At 38.7% G+C, this 23,758-nt stretch overlaps 3 protein-coding genes across 3 annotated transcripts in view; 1 reads left to right on the top strand and 2 right to left on the bottom strand.

Annotated features, from left to right (window-relative positions):
- Positions 1-408, bottom strand: part of LOC136243614 (acidic leucine-rich nuclear phosphoprotein 32 family member E-like) — a 4,893-nt gene extending 4,485 nt beyond the window's left edge. The window contains exons 1-2 of the mRNA XM_066035159.1: positions 262-408; positions 73-196 (exon numbers count right to left, since the gene is read on the bottom strand). Of these exons, the coding sequence (XP_065891231.1) occupies positions 73-196; positions 262-272 (135 nt within the window). The 5' untranslated portion in view covers positions 273-408. The remainder of the gene's footprint in view (positions 1-72; positions 197-261) is intronic.
- LOC136243603 (H(+)/Cl(-) exchange transporter 6-like) overlaps positions 1-23,758 on the bottom strand; it is a 134,603-nt gene that overhangs the window by 93,787 nt on the left and 17,058 nt on the right. The window lies entirely within an intron of this gene.
- LOC136243602 (neuralized-like protein 4) lies at positions 384-23,758 on the top strand. Its single transcript, XM_066035146.1, has 18 exons — positions 384-996; positions 4,012-4,129; positions 4,180-4,447; positions 5,054-5,468; positions 5,808-6,083; positions 6,212-6,474; positions 7,202-7,408; positions 9,295-9,393; positions 15,354-15,432; positions 15,608-15,665; positions 15,785-15,914; positions 16,091-16,249; positions 17,340-17,577; positions 18,223-18,516; positions 20,428-20,572; positions 21,153-21,268; positions 23,163-23,310; positions 23,469-23,758. The coding sequence occupies exons 1-18, from the start codon at positions 480-482 to the stop codon at positions 23,680-23,682; spliced, it is 3,744 nt and encodes a 1,247-aa protein (XP_065891218.1). The 5' UTR covers positions 384-479; the 3' UTR covers positions 23,683-23,758.

Here is a 23,758-nt window from a genome sequence, read left to right as displayed (position 1 = left end):
ATTGTTTAAATGGTAACAATGTTTTACACAACCATGTGGTATTACCATGGATACGGAGCAGTAAATTCTTACCCAGTGAGGTGTGGCTACAAAGCTAGCTTCTTCGTCTTCTTGACGAGATACAGTGACTGTTGGCATTGCAGTAGAACTAGCGGCACTTGCGCTACTCAAACTGCTTTGGTGCGCGCCCCTAGAGCTGAATGAAGAACAAAGAGATTGCGCTAAGATGAATACTCGGGTATACATCAAATAATCCCTCACCTTTGCAACATGGTTCTGCAGTAGTACTATAAACTAATAACATCTTCTTAGATTATTTTTAACACTACATCAACACCTTATTTTTCGTCACGAGCACAACTTCCGTGTGCCTTAAATCAGGAATAACAAAATATATTTTGATGCGCATGGTGAGATGACAAGAATGGCCGTTACATAATGACTGATGGACTTCACGAAGTTGTAGGCGACGTTGTAGGATGTCTGTTGCTAAGGGGAAATACAATTTTCACTCGAGGGCTGGCCCGTTGGCACAAATTACTAACGGAGGCTTGACGGCTGCTAGGAAGAACCCCCTCAGTGATTTTAACAATGCTGTTCTCATTGGGAGCCAGCCACTGGAAGATGGGAAGATGTTTGAAGTACGTATTGATTCAAAGGTTACCTCGTGGAGTGGATCTATCGCTGTCGGGTGCACGACAGCTAAACCTGAAGCAGTGTCTCTTCCTTGTTCTTTATCAGGATTTGGCCAAGACTCGTGGTTAATGCAAGGATCTGCAATTGTTAAACATGGGAGGCAGCGTGTTAGCGACTACGGTAGAGACATCGAATTACTAGACATTGGAGACACGGTGGGAATGGTCCGTGTTGGGTGTAACCTCAACTTCTTTGTGAATGGAAAGGACCAGGGAACAGCTGAAAGCAATTTACCACCAACAGTTTATCCGATGGTGGACCTGTATGGCAAGTGCACTCAGATCACTATTTCCAGTCCTGGTATGTCGGTTGTATTTCTTAATATTTCATCTTGTATTTTAGTGGAATTATACCACAAATCTATACACAGATTTATTGAGTGATTCGCTGCACTCCAGTTATGTACTGCATATATACTCTACTGTGGACCCTTATATCTACATATATATTTTTTAGTTTACAAAAAATCACAATCCCAAAATGGGTTAACTTTAATTTGTGCAGAATTTTTTTCGTGAGGTCATGAAGAGTACCTTAGCTATGTGTGGGACCTACTAGACATGAATTAAGTGGTGATTAAATAGTTAGTCACTGTAATGGTGACTATAAGTCAAGGAGTTAGCAATGAATTGTAATTTCCCAGGCCCTTGAAGAACATCTTTGTAAATCTGTAAAATTAATTCTTTTAATTTCTGCTTTAATATTACTAAATGAGTGGAATTAATGCAATGAGACCCTTGACAACATTTTGCAGCATAAATCTCTTTACTGTAAATCTTAAATCTTGAAGGCATTTTTTTGGGTTCATTACAGATACCTCGGTTGTGCTGCACAAATTATCACATTATGACAATGGCAATATACAATAATAAATTGCAAAAAACAAACAAACAAACAAAAACATTTCACCAGTGGTTATAACCTGGATTGATCTCTTGTGGTTAGAAGGCCATATCTGACACATTTCTCTTTGTATAACTATAAGATGTCATTAATTGAATATAATATCATGCCTATCAACATCACTAGCAATTGAGCTCTCAGCATTTCTCACTAAACTACAAGTGTACCCTAGTGGATTTAGACAACATTTCATGTTGGTCATTCATGAATACAGTTGTATTGGGTGTCGTGTGTGGCATGGTGCTAATTGTTCTTGTACTCTAAAAGTTGTTTTGGCTGAAATGTAGATGAGAGCTGATCATGAAAATAGCTTTTAACCTAAACCACATATTGTATGTGGTGGATTTCATGAGAAAACATTGATTGCTTTTGTCAATATGTGCAGAAATCACTTTCACTCTGATAGAAAACTATGATTTGAAATGTGAGGTCAAATAGTAGTTTTGTTCACAGACACTAGACTTGGCACAAGTTATACTGTAGAAATGGTTGTATACAATCACTGGACTGGACTGGTGGACTGGACTGGTGGACTGGACTACTGGACTCAGTTTTTTTTTTTTTTTTTTTTCATTTTAGCACATATCTGGGCAACTGGTTGTAGCTATTGCTACATTGAATGTGGAGATGAACCTGTCTACTTGGCACTGTCTGTTATCTTAGGATTGTGTGCAATTCTCTCTCTTGGCATAATCTCTATTGTACGACTACCATTTGTCTTATCATGAAGTACAAACCATACAGTACTTGTGTATGTAGTGTTGTAGTAACCATGTATCCTACAAGTTATAGTCATGGAGTCAGCTAAATTAAGTGGTGACAGTTAACTGTCTTGCCATTCCATAGCTGTTACAAATGTTCTATAGTTTTTGCACGACAGCAATAACAAGTGAAATCACGTGCACAAGATTTCAACCAATCAAATTGATTCATTTTGAACTTTAAATTATAATTACCGCATGTGACTTCTGTTTTAGATTTGTTGATGTGCAAGAACTATTAGAACCTCTGTACATAGCTGAAGCTGGGCAATGTTTTCAAGTCTGGCATGATCACACCTTTGTTTGTTTGTGTGTGGATTTCTTTATGTGTGGGGTAGTGGTCTAACTACATGCCCAAATATTTGGTTTAAAAAGGGAAAATACCTGAGTCCAGTCCAGTCCAGTGATTGTATACAAACTTGTAGAAACTATACATGGCTGTAACACATACGCCACAAGATGCACCAATGCAAAGCTTAAACAGCAATACGATACTGTAGTACACTTCATGATTTTTTACTGAAAATATTTTAATTTGTGCAAGTCATCTGGCTTGTACTCCACACAATTTTTCGGGGTGTAACTAATCACTGGACTGGACTACTGGACTGACATATTTTTGGTTTCTACACATTCTGAGGTTGGTTTTATGAGTCTTGATAGTCAAGGGCCTTCAGAAAACTTGCAGCCTGCTACTAAAATGATGAGTGTGAGGAGTGGAGTAAGCAAAAACTGACTTCTCACTACTTGTTATGCTCTATAGTATTTATATACTTCTTAATATTGTGTTTTGGAGATTGTAATATCTAGCAATAGCTAGCCAAAAATCATTTTACTATATTTGTGCTACCAATGATACACTGTATCCTTGAACTAAATAGCTCAGACCCCTGGGACACAACCCATCCTTCCTATTGTAGCTAAATTTGTTTCTACATGTAATATACAAGCTCATTGCACAACTGTAGAGTTTTTCTGTTATCATGATTAGTTCTTACATGTGCTGGTTGGTGTACTATAATATGTGACCAAATTTATTAGTATTGTACAAGCTTGTTACTACCTCCAAGACTTTATTGTTGGTTAACCATAACTAGCACATTCCTTGCAGCATACTGATAAGGAGTATAGGTATTGTAGAAGAACAAAATAAATAGAGATGAAATCACTAGAAGTCAGTTTTTGCTTATTCCATTCCTCACACTCATCATATTAGTAGCAGACTGCAAGTTTTCTGAAGGACCTTGGCTAGCAGGACTCAACCTCAGAATGTGTAAAAACCAAAAATATGCCAGTCCAGTAGTCCAGTCTAGTCCAGTGATTAGTTACACCCCAATTTTTTGTGTGTTGAAAGTGTTGCTGCAAACTGCAATATAAAATGTTTATCGATTGTAACATTTGTTTATGTTTTGCTACTGTATGTATAGTTGTTATTCTAGCACCATAACATAAACAACCAGATGTGGGGAAAATAAATGTGGATAAATTTATTGCATATTAAGCAAAAAAAAAGGCAAATTGATGAGAAGTTTGCAAGAGTTTAGGGGGGGAGGTTAATTTAGTGAAAATTAATGTCCCAAATTTACCAATATCAAAATTTAACTACTGCTATAAAAAATATGTGAGGAACATACTCATTATTACTACACAGATGTTGCAGCATCAGGGGGTGTGGCTGGTAGCTTAGTGGAGGGATCCTTACAGTTCCACAAGAAGTGTGGCAAGCTGGTGAAGCTGTCGACCAACAGGCAGACAGCTAGGAGACAAAAGTATGATCACAACATGTGAATAGAATGTCATTTTGTGTGACTCTCTTCAGTGCTGCTAATGAGTACAATAATGGAGTGGTCATGACAAACCGTCCTCTAAAAGATTCTGAATTATTTGAAATACGAATTACGGACATGATTGACAAGTGGGCTGGTTCAATTGAGGTTGGGATTACTGCTCATCGGCCGGACACCATGGAACTACCTGCTACCATGACAACACTGCAGAATCAGACTTGGGTGATGTCAGGTGCCAGTATTGTGTCAGGTGGGAAAACTCTTAAAGAAAATTATGGAACTAGCCTGGATTCCTTAAGGGTGAGAATATATTACCATGTACCACTCTATGATTATCAGAAAATAATATGTGTTATTTACCTTGTTTCTATGGACCACAACATTACATCAAATCTTTTAAGGGATGCAATTTTCATATTTGCTTTATTTAAGAGATGGCGATCATCTTAGCTGTTAGCATAAAATTGTGTGTGTATGTATGTGTGTGTTAGCTCTTAGGACAAAATTGTGTGTACATGTAGGTGTGAGTGTGTGCACATGCGTGCGTGCATGGGTGTGTGTGTGTACATGCGCGTGTGCATGTGTGTGTGTGCACGTGCACGCGTGCATGTGTGTGTCACAAAAGTCTGCTGTGTCATTACCTGCCATACAGTTTTGAAGTTTTGAATGAGCCCTTTATGTATGTACATTTCATTGAATTGGAAGCAAAACGAATAAATTCTGGAGTTTCAAAAATCATTGGCTATGTACAGCATTAGTACCACATGTTTTAAAGGAACAATTTCCCGAAAGCAATGTATTCCTATTTCCTAAGTAGACAAGTTAACTGACAGAGCAGCACTCTTAAATTATCTTACTAGTAAATGTAGTATACAGTTCATATGCCAGTTTTTACACGTTCCACAGGTAGGGGACAGGGTTGGAGTGATGCGTACTGAGAATAAGGAATTTCATGTTGTCCTTAATGGAAAAGACTTGGGGGTGGCAATGTCCGGTATTCCAAGCAGTGTCTATGGTGTTGTAGATGTGTACGGTCGCTGTACAGAGGTGGAACTAGTGCGAGAGGGAAATGTAAAGATTGATGTAGCAGATATGGAGGATGCTCGACCCTCGCTCAGTAGAGACCACAACTTGTGTTTCAGTCAGTATTGTGGAGCTAACGCAGTCGTGTCATCTGATGGGCAAAACGTAAAGAGGCAAACACCAGACAGTGAGTTCACTGAGGCATCAGTGTTTAGTAACCAACCACTGAAGAGGAATGAACTGTTTGAGTTGACTATCAAGAAGACAATTGACCAGTGGAGTGGCTCACTACAAATGGGTCAGTCAATTACTGTAGGTGATATGAAATATAAACTGAATATATACTTTTTGCTGAGTTTGAATACACTGTAGTTATCACTGTATTTTCTCATACCATGGTGCCAAGAGTTCAACTCTTGATGGTACAAATTGCTTTAATTGTCTCTGCTGTAGTGTTTCAATAGCTGTGTTTTCTTATGTACTATGTACAAGAAAATTGAAGCAACTGCCTTTTAATTAATTTAAAAATTGTGGTTCTGTCACTTGGGTACTTTGAAGTTGCAGAATACGTACTGGGAGCTCATAAGTGTCCATAGGACACTCTGTACACATCAGTATAAACATACTCTCCATACAGGTGTTGTAGCTGCTGATCCAGCTCGGCTAGACTTTAGTGAGCTGGAAGAGGTGGTTGATCTTCGTGACCGAGTCCCAGTCTGGATGTTATCAGGTCAAGACCTCCAACACTGTGAGGACGAGGAGGAGGATGAAGATGAGGATGTGGCATATGGTCTCCATCTTGACCTGCTCACTCCGGGTAACAGAGTTGGTGTAATGGTGAACAATGCTGGTGAACTACACTATTATCTCAATGGGCATGACCAGGGGTGTGCCTTTACTAACATTCCAGAAGGTAGGAGTGCTAGGTGCATCACTGTATATTGCGAATATTTATATACTTTGAAATACTTTAATGTGTGTGCAGTATTTATACATATGCATTTGTAAAATACATAGTGTTTGGTGTATTTCATCCTTTAGGTGTGTATGCTGCTGTTGACATATATGGCCAGTGTGTTGAGGTTGACATGTGTTATGATGACCATTCTGGTGTGACGGAGGAGAGTGTAACCGCCACCCCCACTCCTACGGTGGATGCCGTTGTTTCAACTCATCAGTTTCATGAACATTGTGGTCGTAATATCCGACTGACTGATAGCCGTACCGTAGCTAGTAGAATAAACAGTTATGATTATGGGATTGCATTTAGTAGCAGACGACTCAGCAATGATGAACTGTTTGAGGTACATATATGTGTATGTTTGTCTGTGTGTTTGTGCATGCCCTATACAGTCATCCACAGCTGTAAGTTGTAAAATGAAGGTCAACATAAGGCATTCATAGTTGTGACTTTCAAAACGTTTGGGCTCCTGTCTTTCAAAATGTCCTCTCACCTATGTAAATTTTCTCATCCCAAATCACATGTGCACCACACACATAACATAAAACACATGCAAACACTATGTATACACATATGTTTGCACATGGATGCATGCACATACACTAGTGTGCATGCAAACACCTCTTCTTTACTGCCTAAAAGACCTTACAAAAAGGATACCAGTAATAGTGGATTGTCACAGAGGATGGTCACACATCATACAATAATGCAGAATTAGTCCAACACACAGTTAAACATTTCTTTGAGGTCATGAGATGAATGATGACGCGTGACCAACCTCCTCTGGATTATTCATCACACCTTAAATGCACACATGGTGGTTTACTGGATGCTGGACTTGAAATCAGTAATCCAACTTCATAATTATTGTTAGCATTAGACAGCTAATAGCTGCTACGTAGGAGTTATCAAAAGGAGGTGCTGACTGACATAGTGTTTCAAAACACTAGACACCCTACATACACACACACAGACACACTTGAAATCTATTGTGTCAAACTCCGTTACAACAACTCTTAATCCCTGCACTTATCACTCCCACACAGTATCTAAGTGTGGTGTTCACACAGGTTCAGGTCAAATTAATAAACAAGAACTGGTCTGGTTCCCTACACATTGGACTCACCTCTAACTCACCTCCATCTGATAAACGTCATCTCCCTGAGATAGCCACCCTCCTCAAAAATGTATGGATTGCTTCAGGATCTTCATCTTCTGTTGGAAACAAGTTAACAAAGGACAAGTTCAAGTACATCAGTGTGTTATCTAAAATGCAGGTATGCTTGTGTAGTGTAGTGTAGTGTAGTGTGTGTATGTGCATGAGTGTGTTGTGTGTAGTGCGTGTGTGTGTGTAGTTGCTGTAGGTTGTTATGTGTTGTGTGTGTGTGTGTGCGTGTGCGTGCGCAGTGGCTTAGCCAAACCCAGGCCCTGGCATCATTACTTTGCCCCACCATCAGCTCCCCAGAACAATTAAAGACGTGGGCTGGATTAAAGTTAGCTACTCCGTTATTGTACCATGAAGAATAGCTCACACAACACTAACCATGTTATTTTCGCCAATGTTTTTCTTTCTGACTAGTCAATGGATAGAGATGGGTTATCCAAGGGATTTTCTATACGAGTAACTCGATTGTGTACAAATAATAGGAGGCAATAAAGAGACCATGTGATTAAAATAAAGCGTGCTGCAGTGACAAGGTGTGAAGAACAAGGATTGGTATTAAATCTTCCAGTATAGTGGGATGGACAGTTAACGTTTAGATTAACTTGTGTAACTATTAGTGTGGTCAAAACTCGGATCAGAGAATAAGAGGCGAGTTAGCCTGAGGCATTAACACATGGGATGGACAGTCTAGGTACTTAGTGATAGTTCAAATGGTATGGAGTACTTGTTCAGTCAGCAATTGTTTTCTCTTTTGTTTCTAGGCTGACAACTCTAGTGACACTGTACATTGTCAGGGCATAGTCATCACGTGATACAACACTACTGAAAAGCGCCTCGTGCTTTAATTCACTCTAGTCTGGTATTAAGACACATACAGAAATGTATGTGGTATTAAGACAGGCACATACAGAAATGTATGTATGGAATAAGAAGCCCAATGGCTAGATAGCGTTCACTTAGAGTAAGGTTACAGTACATGTCATACAGTAGTGTAGGTAAAGTATACCATAGATACTATACTAATAACACGGGATTGGAAGCTCCGTTCGCAGACTCAATATAGCATTTACATTCCAAATAAACACTCCTCGTAGTTTCGCAGACTTGCCTTTCAGTTGGTAAAGGCTACAAAAGTCTGGTTATTTCGATACCAACTTACAACTTACTGAACTTAGCTAAGGGTAGTGAAGAACCAAGGTAAGTGTATAGGATGATATATGAGCTAGTATTTCTGTGCAATTAAGCTCAAATTGTCTTGTAGCACAACATAAATTGGGGAACACTACAAAACCGTATTTTGTACTCTTTGCCAAGTCTTTGAAGACATACAGTGAAAACTAATGGAATTGTATTAAAGTACAGACAATTCCAAATGGCTTGTGCCACGCGTTGGTACAGTTCAATGCTTTTTCCAGAAGATTTTAGTGTTATACAAACGAGCAGTCACATAGTTTCTGTACCTGTTTCGGGTATTTCTAAGCGTCCTCCAGACAATTGCTGGAATTATGGCAAAGCTAAGTGATTCGAGTGTGGCTTAGTGTAACAATTACAGTTCTTTGTTTTGTACGGACCAACTTACAGCTCGTGGAACAAGAGCCAAATCCCGTCCTGTGATAATAGAGCATAGCAGCCAAGATAGCAACATAACTAATGACATGATGCAACCATCAAATTAATTACTTCCGGTACAACGAAGAGTGCCGGCGTGCAAAACGGAGCTTCCAATCGTTATTAGTATAGTATCTATGAGTATACGTAAGGTAGTGTGGATGCATACACATTTTTAAATTGCTGTATTGACGTCCATATGAAGATGGGCATGTATATGTGTGTTGCATGGTCGAATGGCTTGCATGCCCAGTGCCCCTGGCATGGCAAAAAGTCTGGCTACGCCACTGTGTGTGTTTGTATTATGTGTGTGTGGTGTGTATGCATGTGTGTGCTTGTAATGTGTAGTGTATGCCATTATAGCATATGTATTTCTTTACCATTTTACAGGTGTCAGATAAAATCGGAGTGTTACGTCGCTCTGATGGAACAATGCACATCTACATTAATGGAATAGACCAAGGGGTCGCATGTACTAGTGTGACAGAGGTAAGCATGTTGTGATCCACCAACTACGTGTGTGTGTGTCTGTGTGTAGCAGACATTGTAAGCACAGAATGCTTCTAAAGTACTGAAACAAGCTGGAGTAGTGAATGATATTAAACCACAGTAAAACAATAAGAAGTGTTATATCCCTACTGTGCATTTCCATGGTATCTTGAGCACAGTAGGGATGTAGCACTTCTTATTGTTTTACTGTGATTTAATATCGTGCACTACTCCAGCTTGTTTCAGTACTTTTTATCGATGTGTTATGGTCCCTACTCTAGTTGAAAATTCCAAGTACTTGTTTGTTAACTTTTTTTTGTAAAACAAAATTGTTATGACTGGTGAACCCATGCATACCGCATCAAAAAAAAAGAAATGGCGCCACACGCCCTAGCTATCAATTGTCATCTGAAAAGTGAAATATCCATTACAATTCGTTGTCAGCTATGTTCAACCCATTATACAGCATTACAAATCAAGAACTGTTCGAAAAGCACCTCTGCAACCAAAGTAGCCACTATGAATAATATGGATGATTTCCATTATGAAGGAAAACCATCACGTGCTACCGCCAAATCGACACCTTTTGCAGATGAATGGGACACAAAGGAGGGCACTAGTAAGTTCCTGAAGAATGCATTGTATGTACTGTGGTATGCCAAAAGGCACATGTCCAGCTGAAGCGACGTCAAACAGTGAAAAATCAAGCCCATAGCCTTAGCTGTTACCGAGTTACACTTGTCTGAAGGCATCAGTCAGTCAGTTAGTAGAGCGGCATAACGAAATATTGTGCACTTTGTGCAGAAAGTATGAAACTTTGCACATAGTACGTACCTACCATGAAGTGTATTTTGAGATAGGGAGCCATCGCAGATTTGACCTTTGGTGTCCTCTACAGTTCATTTTATGCTCAAAAGTAGTGGCCTTTGTCTGTATATCACCCATACAACACTCAATTTGTTCAACCTAGGTGCCAAATTGAAGATCTTTATCCAAGAAACAAGTTAATACTTGTTGCAAGTTCATAGCATATTCCATTTCAAAGTTATGGTAATTTTACCAATATAAAATTGGGGGAGTCTGAGGGCATAACCAACTAGACAATTTGTGTTTCACAATTCTGTAGGTATAGCAAAATGTATTCCATGTTTGCAAGTATAGCTAAAAAGCTAACAACTTTATAAAAATATATATTTTCAAAACTTTACAGCAATAAAAGTTCAGCATACAGGTTTTAGAAACGTAACCTTCATCTAGCCTTAAAGGGAGTCACAATGAGAGTAAGGAGGGACAATGGTATAAAGATCTTTGTGTTCATAGCTAGTTTACACACATGGCAGCATGCCATGCACCCAGGATATTTTAGATTCCCTCAGGTGCATTCTCAGGTACTTGAGAATGACCTACAAGTACCTGAGAATGACGAGAAGTAATCTCATGCTTGTATTCTCAGGCACAGTTCTGGGCTATTGTACCTGGCAAAATACACATGTCATGTCTTTCATTCAATATTAGGCTTGTGCCAATTATGCTTTGAAAATAGCCTATTATGCTTTTGAGGAGTGCTCAGATTATGTTCAAAATTATGCTTGCACACATGTTATTATGCTCAGTAAAATCTTTTAATATATGTCAAATGATAACAAAACAAGTACAAATGTCATGTTTAAAGTTAATGTTACAAACTTACTACATAAGTACATGTGGAATCGTGGATACAAACAAAAGCATTTTAAAAATGGATTCAAATGATGTCAAAGTTAGCATGACAAACTCAAGCACTAAAAAGCAGGCACAGACTTATACAAACTCGAGCACTAACAAAATGGGTACAAACTAACTCACATTATTGAAGTTTAATGTTACAACATAACCATATACATCCTTCACAACTCAGTGCCCATTGTACTGCAACATTAAGGAAGCTTGTATATATGTAGTCTTGAAGTGCCAATTCTTGTTGGTCTTTAAAGGAGGCTTTAAGTAGTGAAAACACCCACTCTGAAGCGGCAGATGACAGGAAAACTTTTTGAGCAGCTGAAAACCACTTTGGTAAGTTTGTTGCATTTTGTTTCCACCAATTCAATTTTTCATCATGTGAATATCATTTGCTTTAGCAACATACAAGTAAAATTCTTGTTTCAAATCTGCAATACTGCCCTTTACAAAAGGAAAAGCTGCTAAATTTTCAACATCCGCAATGTCAGGCTTCATTGTATGTAAATGTGATGGAGAAAACAACCTTCCTGCTTTGAAAGCTAGTAAAAGGCCTTGTAAGTTGACGTTTAAAATAATTATGACCTGGTTCTGTACATGTCTTGGCATGATCAATCCACTTTTGCTTTGCAGTAAGTGACCCATGAGCTAAATTTTTAGCAATGGCTTCAACATTTGGTGCATTGCATAGCCTAACGCTGTTAGACAAACCATCAATAATCTCAAAACAATCTAGAGCTAGTGGACCATTTCCTTCAAGCCGGTATGTAGCCTTGACAAAAGGCTCACCAAAGTCCACAATAGCAGCTAATTCAACTTGTAGTGTTGCTTTTTTGGTCAAATTGGAAAAGAGTGCTAATAATTTACCTCGTGTTACAGGGGAAGCATCATCATTACGCTTAATAAATCCATCCAGGTCTCCAAACTGCCACATAAGCTGTTTGTAAACCTCCCACCTGCTCCACCATCTAGTGGGGCTGTAACTTGGCATGGACAATCCAGTTCTGTTCTTTCCATTGCATTTTTGACTTTTGGACTGTGAGCAATAAACTTATCCAGAGTGTTCCAAATTCATCTAACGTGGTAGTGTGAAAATGTTTACGTACAGGGTCTATTGTATGGGAAAAGCATCCCACATCAACTAAAGTGGGATAAAGAACTGCAATGGTTTTCATTGCTACTTCATTTGTAGAAGCTCTGTCTCACATCGCAGCTAATAGATTGTTGGATCCAACACTATACTCTGTTGCGAGAACTTGTATCAACTCTCTTACAATTTCCTTTCCTGTTAAGCCTTTTGCAAGCAGTTGTATCTTCACAAGGCAATGTTCTATAGTCCAATCATTTGAGACAGACTGTACAACAACTGCAAGGGCTTCACCTAGATGTGTCGTGCCATCAAATATTACAGAAACATCCTTACCATCTACTTCCTTCTTTATCAGACTTTGCTCTTTCTTTAGTACAAATGGTACTAAATCTGACATGTGATGCCTGTCTGTAAGTCGAAAAGAATTTTCTTCCAATATGTCTCTGAAATATTGCAGCTTGTTTAATGGCACTGCTACTCACAAAAACATTTGGAAGATTTTTACCTGGTAAGTTTGTTGCTAGTGTTTCACCGACCAAATGCCACTCATGGTTATACTTGCTCGGTGCTTCTACTATATCTCTTTCAAATTTCTCCTTTCAGCTATCCATTACTGTGTTTCGTGGAACCAATATGACCTTTTATAACTGACTTTTTCAAACTTATTTCCTCTCTACATGAACTATAAAATAACTTGCATTTGAATTTTCATTCGGAGAAATTCTCTGGTTCTGTGAAGTGGCTTTATGCTAGCACGCCCTTTGTTGATCGTACTGTTCTTACACTTTCATTTTCCTGTAGGTGGGTTCGCCGCAACTTGTCTTTTCTGGTTAAATCAGACTGTTTTGGAGCTTTCAAAACAGTTAACAATGACCTGACGGTGATATTAGAATTTGTACTAGTTTCCTCGTGTCTTGCATCTCGTGCCTTGCCAGTTGACATCTCCTCTATTACTTCTAATCCATCAGAACTGTCACTTTCGTCATCAGTTTCCTCAGAATCACTAGAACTGTCCACAGTGCTGCCTATAACACTGGCAACGTTCGAGCGTGTGGCTATTGTGGTCACTCATGTGAATTAATATTAATTTGCGGCGTGCATTCTAATATGCTAGCATTATGCTTGATGCTTTTCTTCTCCTATTGTGCTCAAAATTATGCCGGCATAATTGGCACAAGCCTATTCAATATTACAGTTGTTGTTGACGTTTTCACTGAGATTTTGATTTATACATTAAGGAGTTTGTTTGTCAAAAGGGGTAAAAAGATCCCCCCCCCCAAATAAACTATTACAGAAACCCCCACTGTTGATAGAACAATCATGCATATAATGATTAGCTTTTGTTTAACTGCCACAAGAGAGGAGGGTACATACCCCATGCCCCAGCCTTCCACTTTTTGGTTGTATATGTAACCTGCAGTGCTCATGGTTAGCTAAAAATATATAAAAATTGAATGGCGAACAAAAAATGTAGATGAAGAGTGTAATTGTGTGGGCATATGAATTTGCTGCTGATAAAAATTACCATAACTTTGAAATGGAATATGCTATGAATTTGCAACAAGTATCAACTTGTTTATTGGATAAAGAACTTCAATTTGGCACCGTTGAACAAATTGAGTGTTGTATGGGTGATATACAGACAAAGGTCACTATATTTGAGCATAAAATGAACTGTAGAGGACACCAAAGGTCAAATCTGCGATGGCTCCCTATCTCAAAATACACTTCATGATAGGTAGGTACTATGTGCAAAGTTTCATACTTTCTGCACAAAGTGCACAATTTGCTTCTTTTTGCTATATAGCTCTACTAAGTCAGTCAGTCAGTCACTAGGAAATTCTGTTTAATAAATTTTTTTTAAAAATTCACAACAACTTGTTGAAAGTTTTTCGGGTCGACCTGGAGGCTTGTTTTGGCCTATCCAGTACTGCTTCATGGTCGTCAGGGAAAAGTGAGGCTAGGCTAGTTTTTGGGTGATGTTTTTTTAATGTGCCACGCCCAAACCTTTGTGGTTCCTACTGTACAGTACTATCATACTGTATGATATCAGAGTTTCTTATCCCAAGCCTTCTAGAATGGCATACTTGTATGTATAGTAGGTTTTTTCAAGGGGGAAAATTTTTCACGGATTGGCAGCTCTATCCACGAAAATGTCCCCCTCGAAATTTGCAGCTCAATCAAAATGGCATTGTTTAAGTATTACAAATGCCCTAAAGAAGCAAAAATTTCCCTCCATTGAAATTTTGTGTGGTGGCAAATTAGCAATCCACAAAAAAAATCCCTTTCAAAAAAATCCTGCCATATGGTAATGCATGCTGATGCATTCTTCTGGTTAATGCTGTGGACTTACTATATACACACTGAGTTTCATTTCTGAAATTCCCCCACCTCTCTCTCTATATATGTCCCTGATAACTTTGTAAAGCAATCTTTTAAGTATATGTATATATATATATGCATCATATTTTTCGTTTTAACAAGCACCCAGCTACTGATTTTTTGGTTATTGAACAGCATTTGTACAAACTTAGCAGTTACTATAAGATACAGCAGCTGTTGTACTGATAAAGCGTGATAGAGGGTATTGTTGTAGCGTAGATGTTTTCCTTTATTGCTTTGGCACTAGTGCTAGGGTTGTAGAGATGAGCCAGTAATAATAATTCTTAGTAGGGTAGTTATAGGTGGTCAGTACCGCCTGGCCGGTGAGGTGATGCCGGGAGCTATGCAAATAAACTGGCTCATCACTACAGCCCTAACACTAGTGCTAAGTACTGGAGCAACAAAGGAAAAACATCTAAGCTACAACAATAGCCTCTATCACGCTTTATCACTGCTAGTACTCGTGTATCGTAAGTGTATTCTAATTAATTAGTGCATGCGCTAGTTTATTGACTTGTAAGGAAGAGTAGTACCTGCAGTTGTAGCTCTATAGTGGTGTCTCCAGTGTTGCAAGAGATGGGTAATGTCTGGATTATTGTTTAAAAGCTGTTTCCAGCTCAGTGTGCGAGTCCAGTCCGCGAAATACATTACGCCTGGAACTACACTTGTGGCAAGGACATACAACATGATAAGCTAGCAAGAGAACATACAAGCTAGTGGACATATACAGTAGTGTATGAATGTATGTATTGATATTCTCCTCTCATTGTAGGCCCCATATGCTGTAGTGGACGTGTATGGTACTACTGAGTCAGTCCGTATCATCAGTATACCATCAGCTGCTACTACCAGTAAGTGACCATATGTAACAAAATGCATGAAATGCTCCCCATGTTGGCAATACTGTATAAGTATATGATACACACTATGTATGTACCAACAAGAAATAGTCCCTATGTTTTCTAAATGCAGCACCCAAAGTTAATAGTTGTGTATTATTATTGTATGTGTAACCCTTTTGTGTAGTTGGCAGGACTGGTGGGGCATTCACTGAAGGTGGCAACTTAGAATTTCTACTGGGACAGTAAGTGTTGGATGTGAGATTAGTATATATCTTCATACACGTATTAGCTCTTGAGAAATACAGTGGTATATGGTACACATTCACAACTGTTTGTAGCTTATCCATGTTTTCCATTACAGGGTGCAGGTATTCACCTATCAGTATGGGAAGAACATATCAATGAGTGACTCAGTGGTCACTCGCCAGGGCAGCTACAATCACGGGATGATTGTGTCTGACATGTTACTACCTGATGACCAGCTGTTTCAGGTGATTTCACTTTAACAGCTATCTGTGTATGTAGTGGTACATAGTTACATGCTAACTCCCACCACTAAAGTATTGCTCCATCCCCTTGTTTTAAATTAATTTCCAGCATATCCACAGTAGTAGTAGTAGTAGTACAATACACATGTGACATTTTATGTGCACATGTCAACCCACAGGTGGAGGTGTGTCAGGTGAACACACAGTGGTCTGGAGGGCTGGTTGTGGGCGTGACCTCCCTAGACCCTTACACTGCTGTACAACAGTCAAGTGCTACCAAACTGAAGACTGGAACTTTTGTGGCTAGCGGTAAAGGATTTACCGTAAATAGCAATGAAGTATGTACCATCTCTTAGTATATTTTGTGATCAGTGAAGTACATAGATACTGAGACCTTATCTCCACTGTTAAATACAGGGCTGAGGCTAAGAAGCTGGCATGAAAGAGTATATTCTACAATGAATGGTATACAAATGACATGCATAGTCTTCAGACCAACCCCAAACCCTTCCACCAAGTTTTCATGAAATTTTGAAATTTTGTCAAACTGAATTTTATAACTGACCAGTTCAACACCCTGGCAGTTGTCTGTCCTTTAAACTCATCCAAAATAACCAATCCAGTTTGCTTTGCATCCAACCACAACCAAGCATAACTCAACAATGGATAAGGCTATGGGCTTAATTTTTTTTATTGTTTGACGTCGCTTTGTCCTGAGACGTGCCTTTTTGCCAACCACAGTATGTACAGTACACATCATGGACTTCCTTTTGTCCTCCAGTTTATGTCCGAATTCACAATAGTGTGATGCAGCTTCACTCTACTAGCTATTGTGCTTATTGTCCATATTTTCCGTATTGATTGGTTTGATTGCTTCTCGTACTGTTCTTCATTTGTAATGTGTAAGGGGCAGAGCATACGTAATTGAAAATGAAGAGTAATGGCCATCTCACGTTTGAGTATGCAATTGATTGTTGGGGGGTGCATTAAGGCGTAAAATTAATTTTATGGCATGCCTGGTACCATTATTTCTTTTAATGCGGTATGTGTGAGTTCAGTAGACATAATTATGTTATAAAAAATAAACAAGTAGAAGAATTTTAAGGGTTCAAAGAAAAAAAAGGTAGAGAAACAAGGGAATATTGTAGCTAAAAAGTAGTGCAACAAGGAAGGCTGCCTATATACATACTAATGGACAGTTAATCTCTAATTCAGTGATAGTTACACAACTAGGAAGGCTGCCTACACCTGCAGAAATACTAGTGGACATTTAATCCCTATGGTTATAGACTGATTGAATGTCCATTAGTATATCTGCAGGTATAGGCAGCCTTCTTTGTTTCACCACTTTTAATGTATTCCCTTGTTTACTGTTTTTTTTCTTTGGTCCCTAATGCAACGTAACATTCCTAATTTTGTGTTATGTAGTGCCAGGATCTGCAGTATGATTTACAATCTGTCAGAGTTAAAGATAAAGTTGGGATAGTTTGTAAGAACACTGGAAATCTACTGTTATATGTTAATGGACACTTGAAGGGAAAATTAGTAAAGGAATCAGTGCCAAAACTGAGACGTGCCTTAGTAGACTTGTATGGTTGCTGTAGCCAAATTAAATTGTTACCATTAGAACAAGCTCCTATGTTGAAAGAAAGAGATGTAATATCAAGTATGTGTTTGTGTGTGCGCGTACGTGTGTGTGTGTGCGCGCGTGCATGCACGCTTGTGAGGGAAACATGGCTAAATGAGTAGAACATCAGCTTGGTAATCGAAAGGTTCCCAGTTTGATGCTCGGTTACACCAAATTGGTGTTGTGGTTTCCTTGAGCAAGAACTTTACTCATATTGCTCCAGTCTACCCAGCTGTTAAAATGGGGACCTGGTAGCCTGGTGTCAACTGGGGAAGCAGCCCACCCAGCTGTAAGAGTACCTGGTATTAACTGGGAAAGCAAATGCTCAACTGTCCATGTCTCACACAGCAGGTGAAGGTCTAGGTGGGACTTCGTGTGCCCACACCTTCACCTGTGGGATGTGGTACAGCCTCCTGTGGGTTACTAGTCCTGCCCCAGGAGGATCTGCCTGCGCTGATTCCTAGCATCTGAGTAGCACACAGGTGTCCCAGTCTGTTGGTTCACTGGGTAGGCGTGACTGTGCTACCACTGCAGCTGAAGGCTTTGCTTTTGCTTTTGCTTTGTGTGTGTGTGTGTGAGTGTTAGTATGTGCATGTGCACGCGCGTGCGCAACTGTGTGGTGTGTTTTTGTGCATTTCACTTTTATGTATGTTTTACTATACTTACAATTTTTTTTTAATTCAGGGGGAGATGATACAGGTAGTAAAGTTAAAAAATCTCACTCGGCTGCACCTATGACATCACCTAAAGTATTAACTGAAACAAAACCATCTAAATCAGTTTCAATACCACTATCTAAATCAAAAGTGAAAGCCTCAGTGATGGAGTCAATACCTTTAGCAAAACCAGTGGAAGAGCCAACCCTACCATCACCAAGATCATTTGAACCTGGACAGTTTGTGGAGGATGTATACAACAGTTTAAAATGTCCATACCGACTTCTCTGCAAGAAATTTTTAGATACATTACAGCTACCAGGTAGACTACTGCCATTGTACATAGTAAATGTGTGACACAGTATACATATACAGTATGCGATGGTGTATCCAGCAGAACCACCATCATATGCGATGGTGGCTTCTTGTGGGGAAGCCATAAAATACACATCCTGCTTCCCAAAGAGCCAAACTTGTTTACTCATGATTCAACGTGTGCGTACTATAATAGAACAGTCGTATACTCTAATCAGATCAATTTCTATGTTTTACTGCCACTACTGGAGATTAAAAATCTGTGAAACACAATTTTATTTGGTATGACCTTGTAAACTGTTGTGTGTGTGTGTGTGGGTGGTAACTATTCAAAAGTGTCACAGTCTTGTATGAAATTTTATCTGTGCTGGACTGTGAAAGGCACACATTGTTATGTATATAATCTTGCAATATTATTCAGTGGCTGTTACTATTCCATCGCCAACTTGTTGCTGCTCTTGAGCAACACAATCTTCTTGATGACTGTCAGTTTGACTTTCACAGAAGTGTTCAACTACTTCACTGCTCTTGGATGCAGTTCATGATTGGGCCCAATCTCTGGAACATCGTAATAGTACTCACTGTGTATTCTTAGACCTAGCAAAGGCATTTGATTCTGTTTCCCATCCACGATTACTGTTGAAGTTAGAGGTATATAACTGGTGATATTTTGAATTGGTTGAAGGAATTCTTAACTGCTCGTCACCAGCAAGTTGTCGTTAACGGTCAGTTTTCTTCTTGGCTTCCAGTTACTTCAGGTGTGCCCCAGGGCTCTGTTCTGGGTCCTCTTCTCTTCTTACTTTATATTAATGATATTTCCAGTGTTATATCTCGCAGCAAAGTCAAACTATTTGCTGATGATGTCACTATCTATAAGGAGGTATCCTCTCCTGATGATGTTAAGTTGCTTCAGCTTGGCCCATCAAACATAGCTCAGTGGGCTAAAAGGTGGCTCTTGCATCTAAATCTGCTCTAGTGTGACACAGCATTGTGATTTCCAACAAACGTTCCCCAATTTTACCATCATATCATCTAGATTCATCTGTTATTGTTATTTCACGCCACCCTGTTGTTTGATACCTTGGTGTTCTCGTTGACGTTGACTCAAACCTTAATTAACATTGTAAATACATTTCAACCAAATCTACGAGATCGCTTACAAAAACTTTCTTCGTCACTGTTTATCTATGCTTCTACATCAATTAAATCTACTGCCTGTGCTAGAGTATGCCTGTCCTGTTTGGCACATTAATGTTTTAGAATCAGTACAGCAAAGCGTTGGGCTTCTACCAGCAGGTGGATTCTTTCATTGTATTGTTGGAGCAAGTCTTCTGATGTCTGCTTACAAGAGTTAAACTGGCCTTCTATCCAACAACATCACAGCTATTTCTCCATTTGTTATATCCATTCACCACAGGAACTTGTTACCTTTTTGTGAACATTTTCAGTTGTCTCAAGTTCCTACAAGATCACATCCTTTATCTCTTCAGCCTGTTGCTTCTTCTATTAATTCTTTCTGTTATTCTTTCTTTGTCAACAGCCCATTTTTGTGGAACATGATACCTCATGCTATTCTGCAGATTAAAAAGTCACCCTTATTCCGTTCAGCCCTCCATCATTTTCTTTTCTGATTTTTTTGTTGTGTACTCATATTATAGTGTTTATTGTGTTTTTGTATAATCCTGTTGTTTTATCCTGTTAGTCCTGGTGGTTTCATTGTTTTTGTAATGTCTTGTGTTACTGTATATATGTGTTTGTGGGGAGTACGTTTGCAGGTTTGTCCTTTTGTACAACTTGGTCTTTTGACAAAGTTGATAATAAATAAATAAATGTAGACATCCACACACATGTGCATGCAAACACATTACACACATACGTACAATTGTAAGATTTATTTAATACATGGTTATTGTTTCAGAGGCATTTTTTGAATCCAACCCTAAATATAACTTATGCTACTGTGAGAACTGTCTTAAGGGTAGAAAAGACAAGAAGGTTTATGAGAGGGGAGTACCCCCTAAGAAGTACACGCTACCTATTGGATGGACAAGATTTTCATTACGGTGAGTGACCAGCATTAGACCAGTGAGTTGATGAAAATATGTACATGTAATAGTGAAACAGTGTAATTAGGACACTGAAATTTGGACAATAAATCTGATTTCATAAATATCATGGTGTCATATATGTAACTAAGTTATCACCATATGAGGGTGAACATTTGTAATGAAACAATATGAGGCAGCAGATGAGCTAAAAAAAAAGATTGAGATACAAAGTACAGTCAATTATACAGTAGAACCACTCTATAATGGGTAACTTGGGATCTAGAATTGTGGCCTTTTTGTTGTAATGTAGAAGTTTTCCTTTTCTGAAGTAGAAATGTATTGAGCCAAACCTTTTGGACCAAAATCTTTGTCCTTGTCAATTTTTTTCACATACTTTTGAATTTCAACCAGATTGCCAACTATATATAATGCCAAATTTTTAATGCTACTCAGCCTTACTGATATACATTAATTTTTTTATTACCTTTCTGTCATTTCAGTAAAATTTACTTACTGTGTATATATATGAATACAGTATATGGGTAGCTATATATATTTTAGTACACTTTGGCACATGTAAACACTTTGCTTTCAGGGTACCTCCAGTGGCAGAAGCAAGGAATGTTTTCAAACAATGGCACGTTGCTTTTCATGGAACTGGACCACAAAATGTTAGGAAAATTTTGGATACAGGAGGCCTGGTGATGCCTGGTTAGTTTTATTTTAAATTGTGAATTGCACATCTGTACATTAACTAATCAGAAAGCCAATCAATATTCCATCTATCAAACAGTATAGTAGCAGTACTGTTTAAGTAGGGATCCTGACACGTGCCATCTTTAAAATTATCTTAAGAGATATCTTACGTAACGAATAATATCTAACATCAAATGCAGCATTAAAAACAAAAAAACACAGGTGGCTGGATATAGAATTTTTCAAAAAATCACCAAAACTCGAATTTTTGTCTGCCAACTTGACTAATCGTGAAGGCTGGAGTAGTGCATGGTCACCATTTTACTCCACTTTATCTTCAATCAGGCTGGTCGTCGTCTACTACATGCACACAACAAACTTGTTTAAACACTTGGTAGATACCTGTAACTTTACAATAGATTCAAGACCACACCCATTAACAATTTTACTACCAGAGGGCGTGTCAATACGGGGTGTGTCATCGTGATTGAGTAAATAGAAGTGTGGTCTCCATGCTTTATCATCATTAATTTTGCTGACTCGAGATACTCTAATACAGCAGTCACCCTAATAGAACAGTCACACTTGTACAAGTACACAAAAAGGTTTGGAAATTTCAACTAGAGTAGGGACCAATATAGCACATCGATTAAAAGTACTGAAACAAGCTGGAGTAGTGCACGATATTAAATCACAGTAAAACAATAAGAAGTGTCATGTCCCTACTGTGCATTTCCATTGTACTTTGTGATTAATATCATGCACTATTCCAGCTTGTTTCAGTACTTTTAATCGATGTGCTATATTGGTCCCTACTCTAGTTGAAGTTTCCAAATTTTTTGTGTACTTGTTTGTTAACTTTTTCTGTAAAATAAAATTATTATGACGTGTGAATCCACAGCATCAAAAGAAAGAAACGGCGCCACACACCCCAGCTGCCAATTATCGTCTGAAAAGTGAAGTATCCATTATGTTTTGTTATCAGCTATGTTCCACCCATTCACAGCATTACGAATCAAGAACTGTGCGAAAAACACCTCTGCAATCAAAGTACAGGGTGTAGCCACTATGAAAAATATGGATGATTTCTGTTACAAAGGGAAGCCATGCATCGCTACCGCTAAATCGACACCTTTCGCTGTCAGCAAAGATGAATGGGACAAAAGGAGGACACTGGTAAGTCCATGAAGAATGCATTGTACATACTGCGGAATGCCAAAAGGCATGTGTCTGGCTGAAGCGATGTTGAACAGTGAAGACATTAAGCCTGTAGCCTTAGCCGTTATCGAGTTATACTTGTCTGAAGGCATCAGTCAGTCAGTCAGTCAGTCAGTCAGTCAGTCAGTCAGTCAGTAGAAAATTCAGATTCAGTTTTTTTTTGTTTTTTTTTAAAATTCCGTAGCAACTTGTTAAAAATATTTCTGAAGGCTTTTTTGGGCTAGTTTTACCTTACCAATACTGCTTTGTCACCAGGGAAAAGTGAGGCTGGTTTTTGGGTGATGTTTTTTCATGGGCCATGCCTACACCTTTGTGGTCCCTACTATACAGTACGCTGTATGCTATAACAAAAAAATATTATAGCTGTATCAAAAAACCAGTTATTTAAAATCCAAGCGGTAAAAAGTAGTGAAAACGAGAGATGAATGGTGGTATTACAGCATAGCTCAGTGGGAAAATCCCTACTTTGGCATTGAACAAAATCATTGACATAGGGATTTTCTCGATGTCTTGTTTCACTACTTTTATTGCTTGGATCCCTATTAAAATGACAACTAAATCGACTTTGAAAATAGAAGCCTGGTCACTTGGGTCAATCAATTTGGGGGAGTTAGTAGGACTAGAAGCATAAAGACAGATATTACGGCCAATTAACAAGACCTTGTATGTATGTATGTAATATTTTCCACAGGGGCAGTTGTCACGGGAGGTGATGAAGTCAACCAACCCAAAGGTCACTACACTAAAGACAATAGGCCCAAAGGTTTTGACATAGATCAAATATTTGTTTCTCCATCTATCAAGTACTCAGGATGTGAATTGTATGCTAAACATAAAGAGTAAGTTGTATAATATTAACCAATACTGCCAAGGTGAAGGTATCGTGAGGTTTTCGGCCAATATATTTTTCGAGAGAAAGTGTAAATACAGTTACTACTAATAGGACAGGGAGATTTATATCACTCCCACTATAATGTTATGATGATGTCCCTTCTAGATTTCAAGATCCTACTACTAAGAAGATCCACAAGTGCAGAGTAGCTTTTCAAGTCCTCATTGAGCCGAACTCATACAAGGTTGCCAAGGAGACACTTGGATTTGGTGATAAACCAATTGACACAGAATTTAAGAACTCTGAGATCGAGTGGTCAACAAAACAGTATGGTGCAACCATTTTGTATGGACTATTAGTCAAAGCTGAACCAAAATGACACACGTGCACACACCACCTGTATGTGAGAATGTACTTTGTGTTATGCGTTGTAGATGAATTGTCTTATCTATCTG

Source organism: Dysidea avara, chromosome 13 (genome assembly GCF_963678975.1).
Source record: "Dysidea avara chromosome 13, odDysAvar1.4, whole genome shotgun sequence".
Classification (NCBI taxonomy): domain Eukaryota; kingdom Metazoa; phylum Porifera; class Demospongiae; order Dictyoceratida; family Dysideidae; genus Dysidea; species Dysidea avara.
Note: the sequence above shows the minus strand (reverse complement) of the source record. Positions and strands in the feature narration are given on the sequence as shown.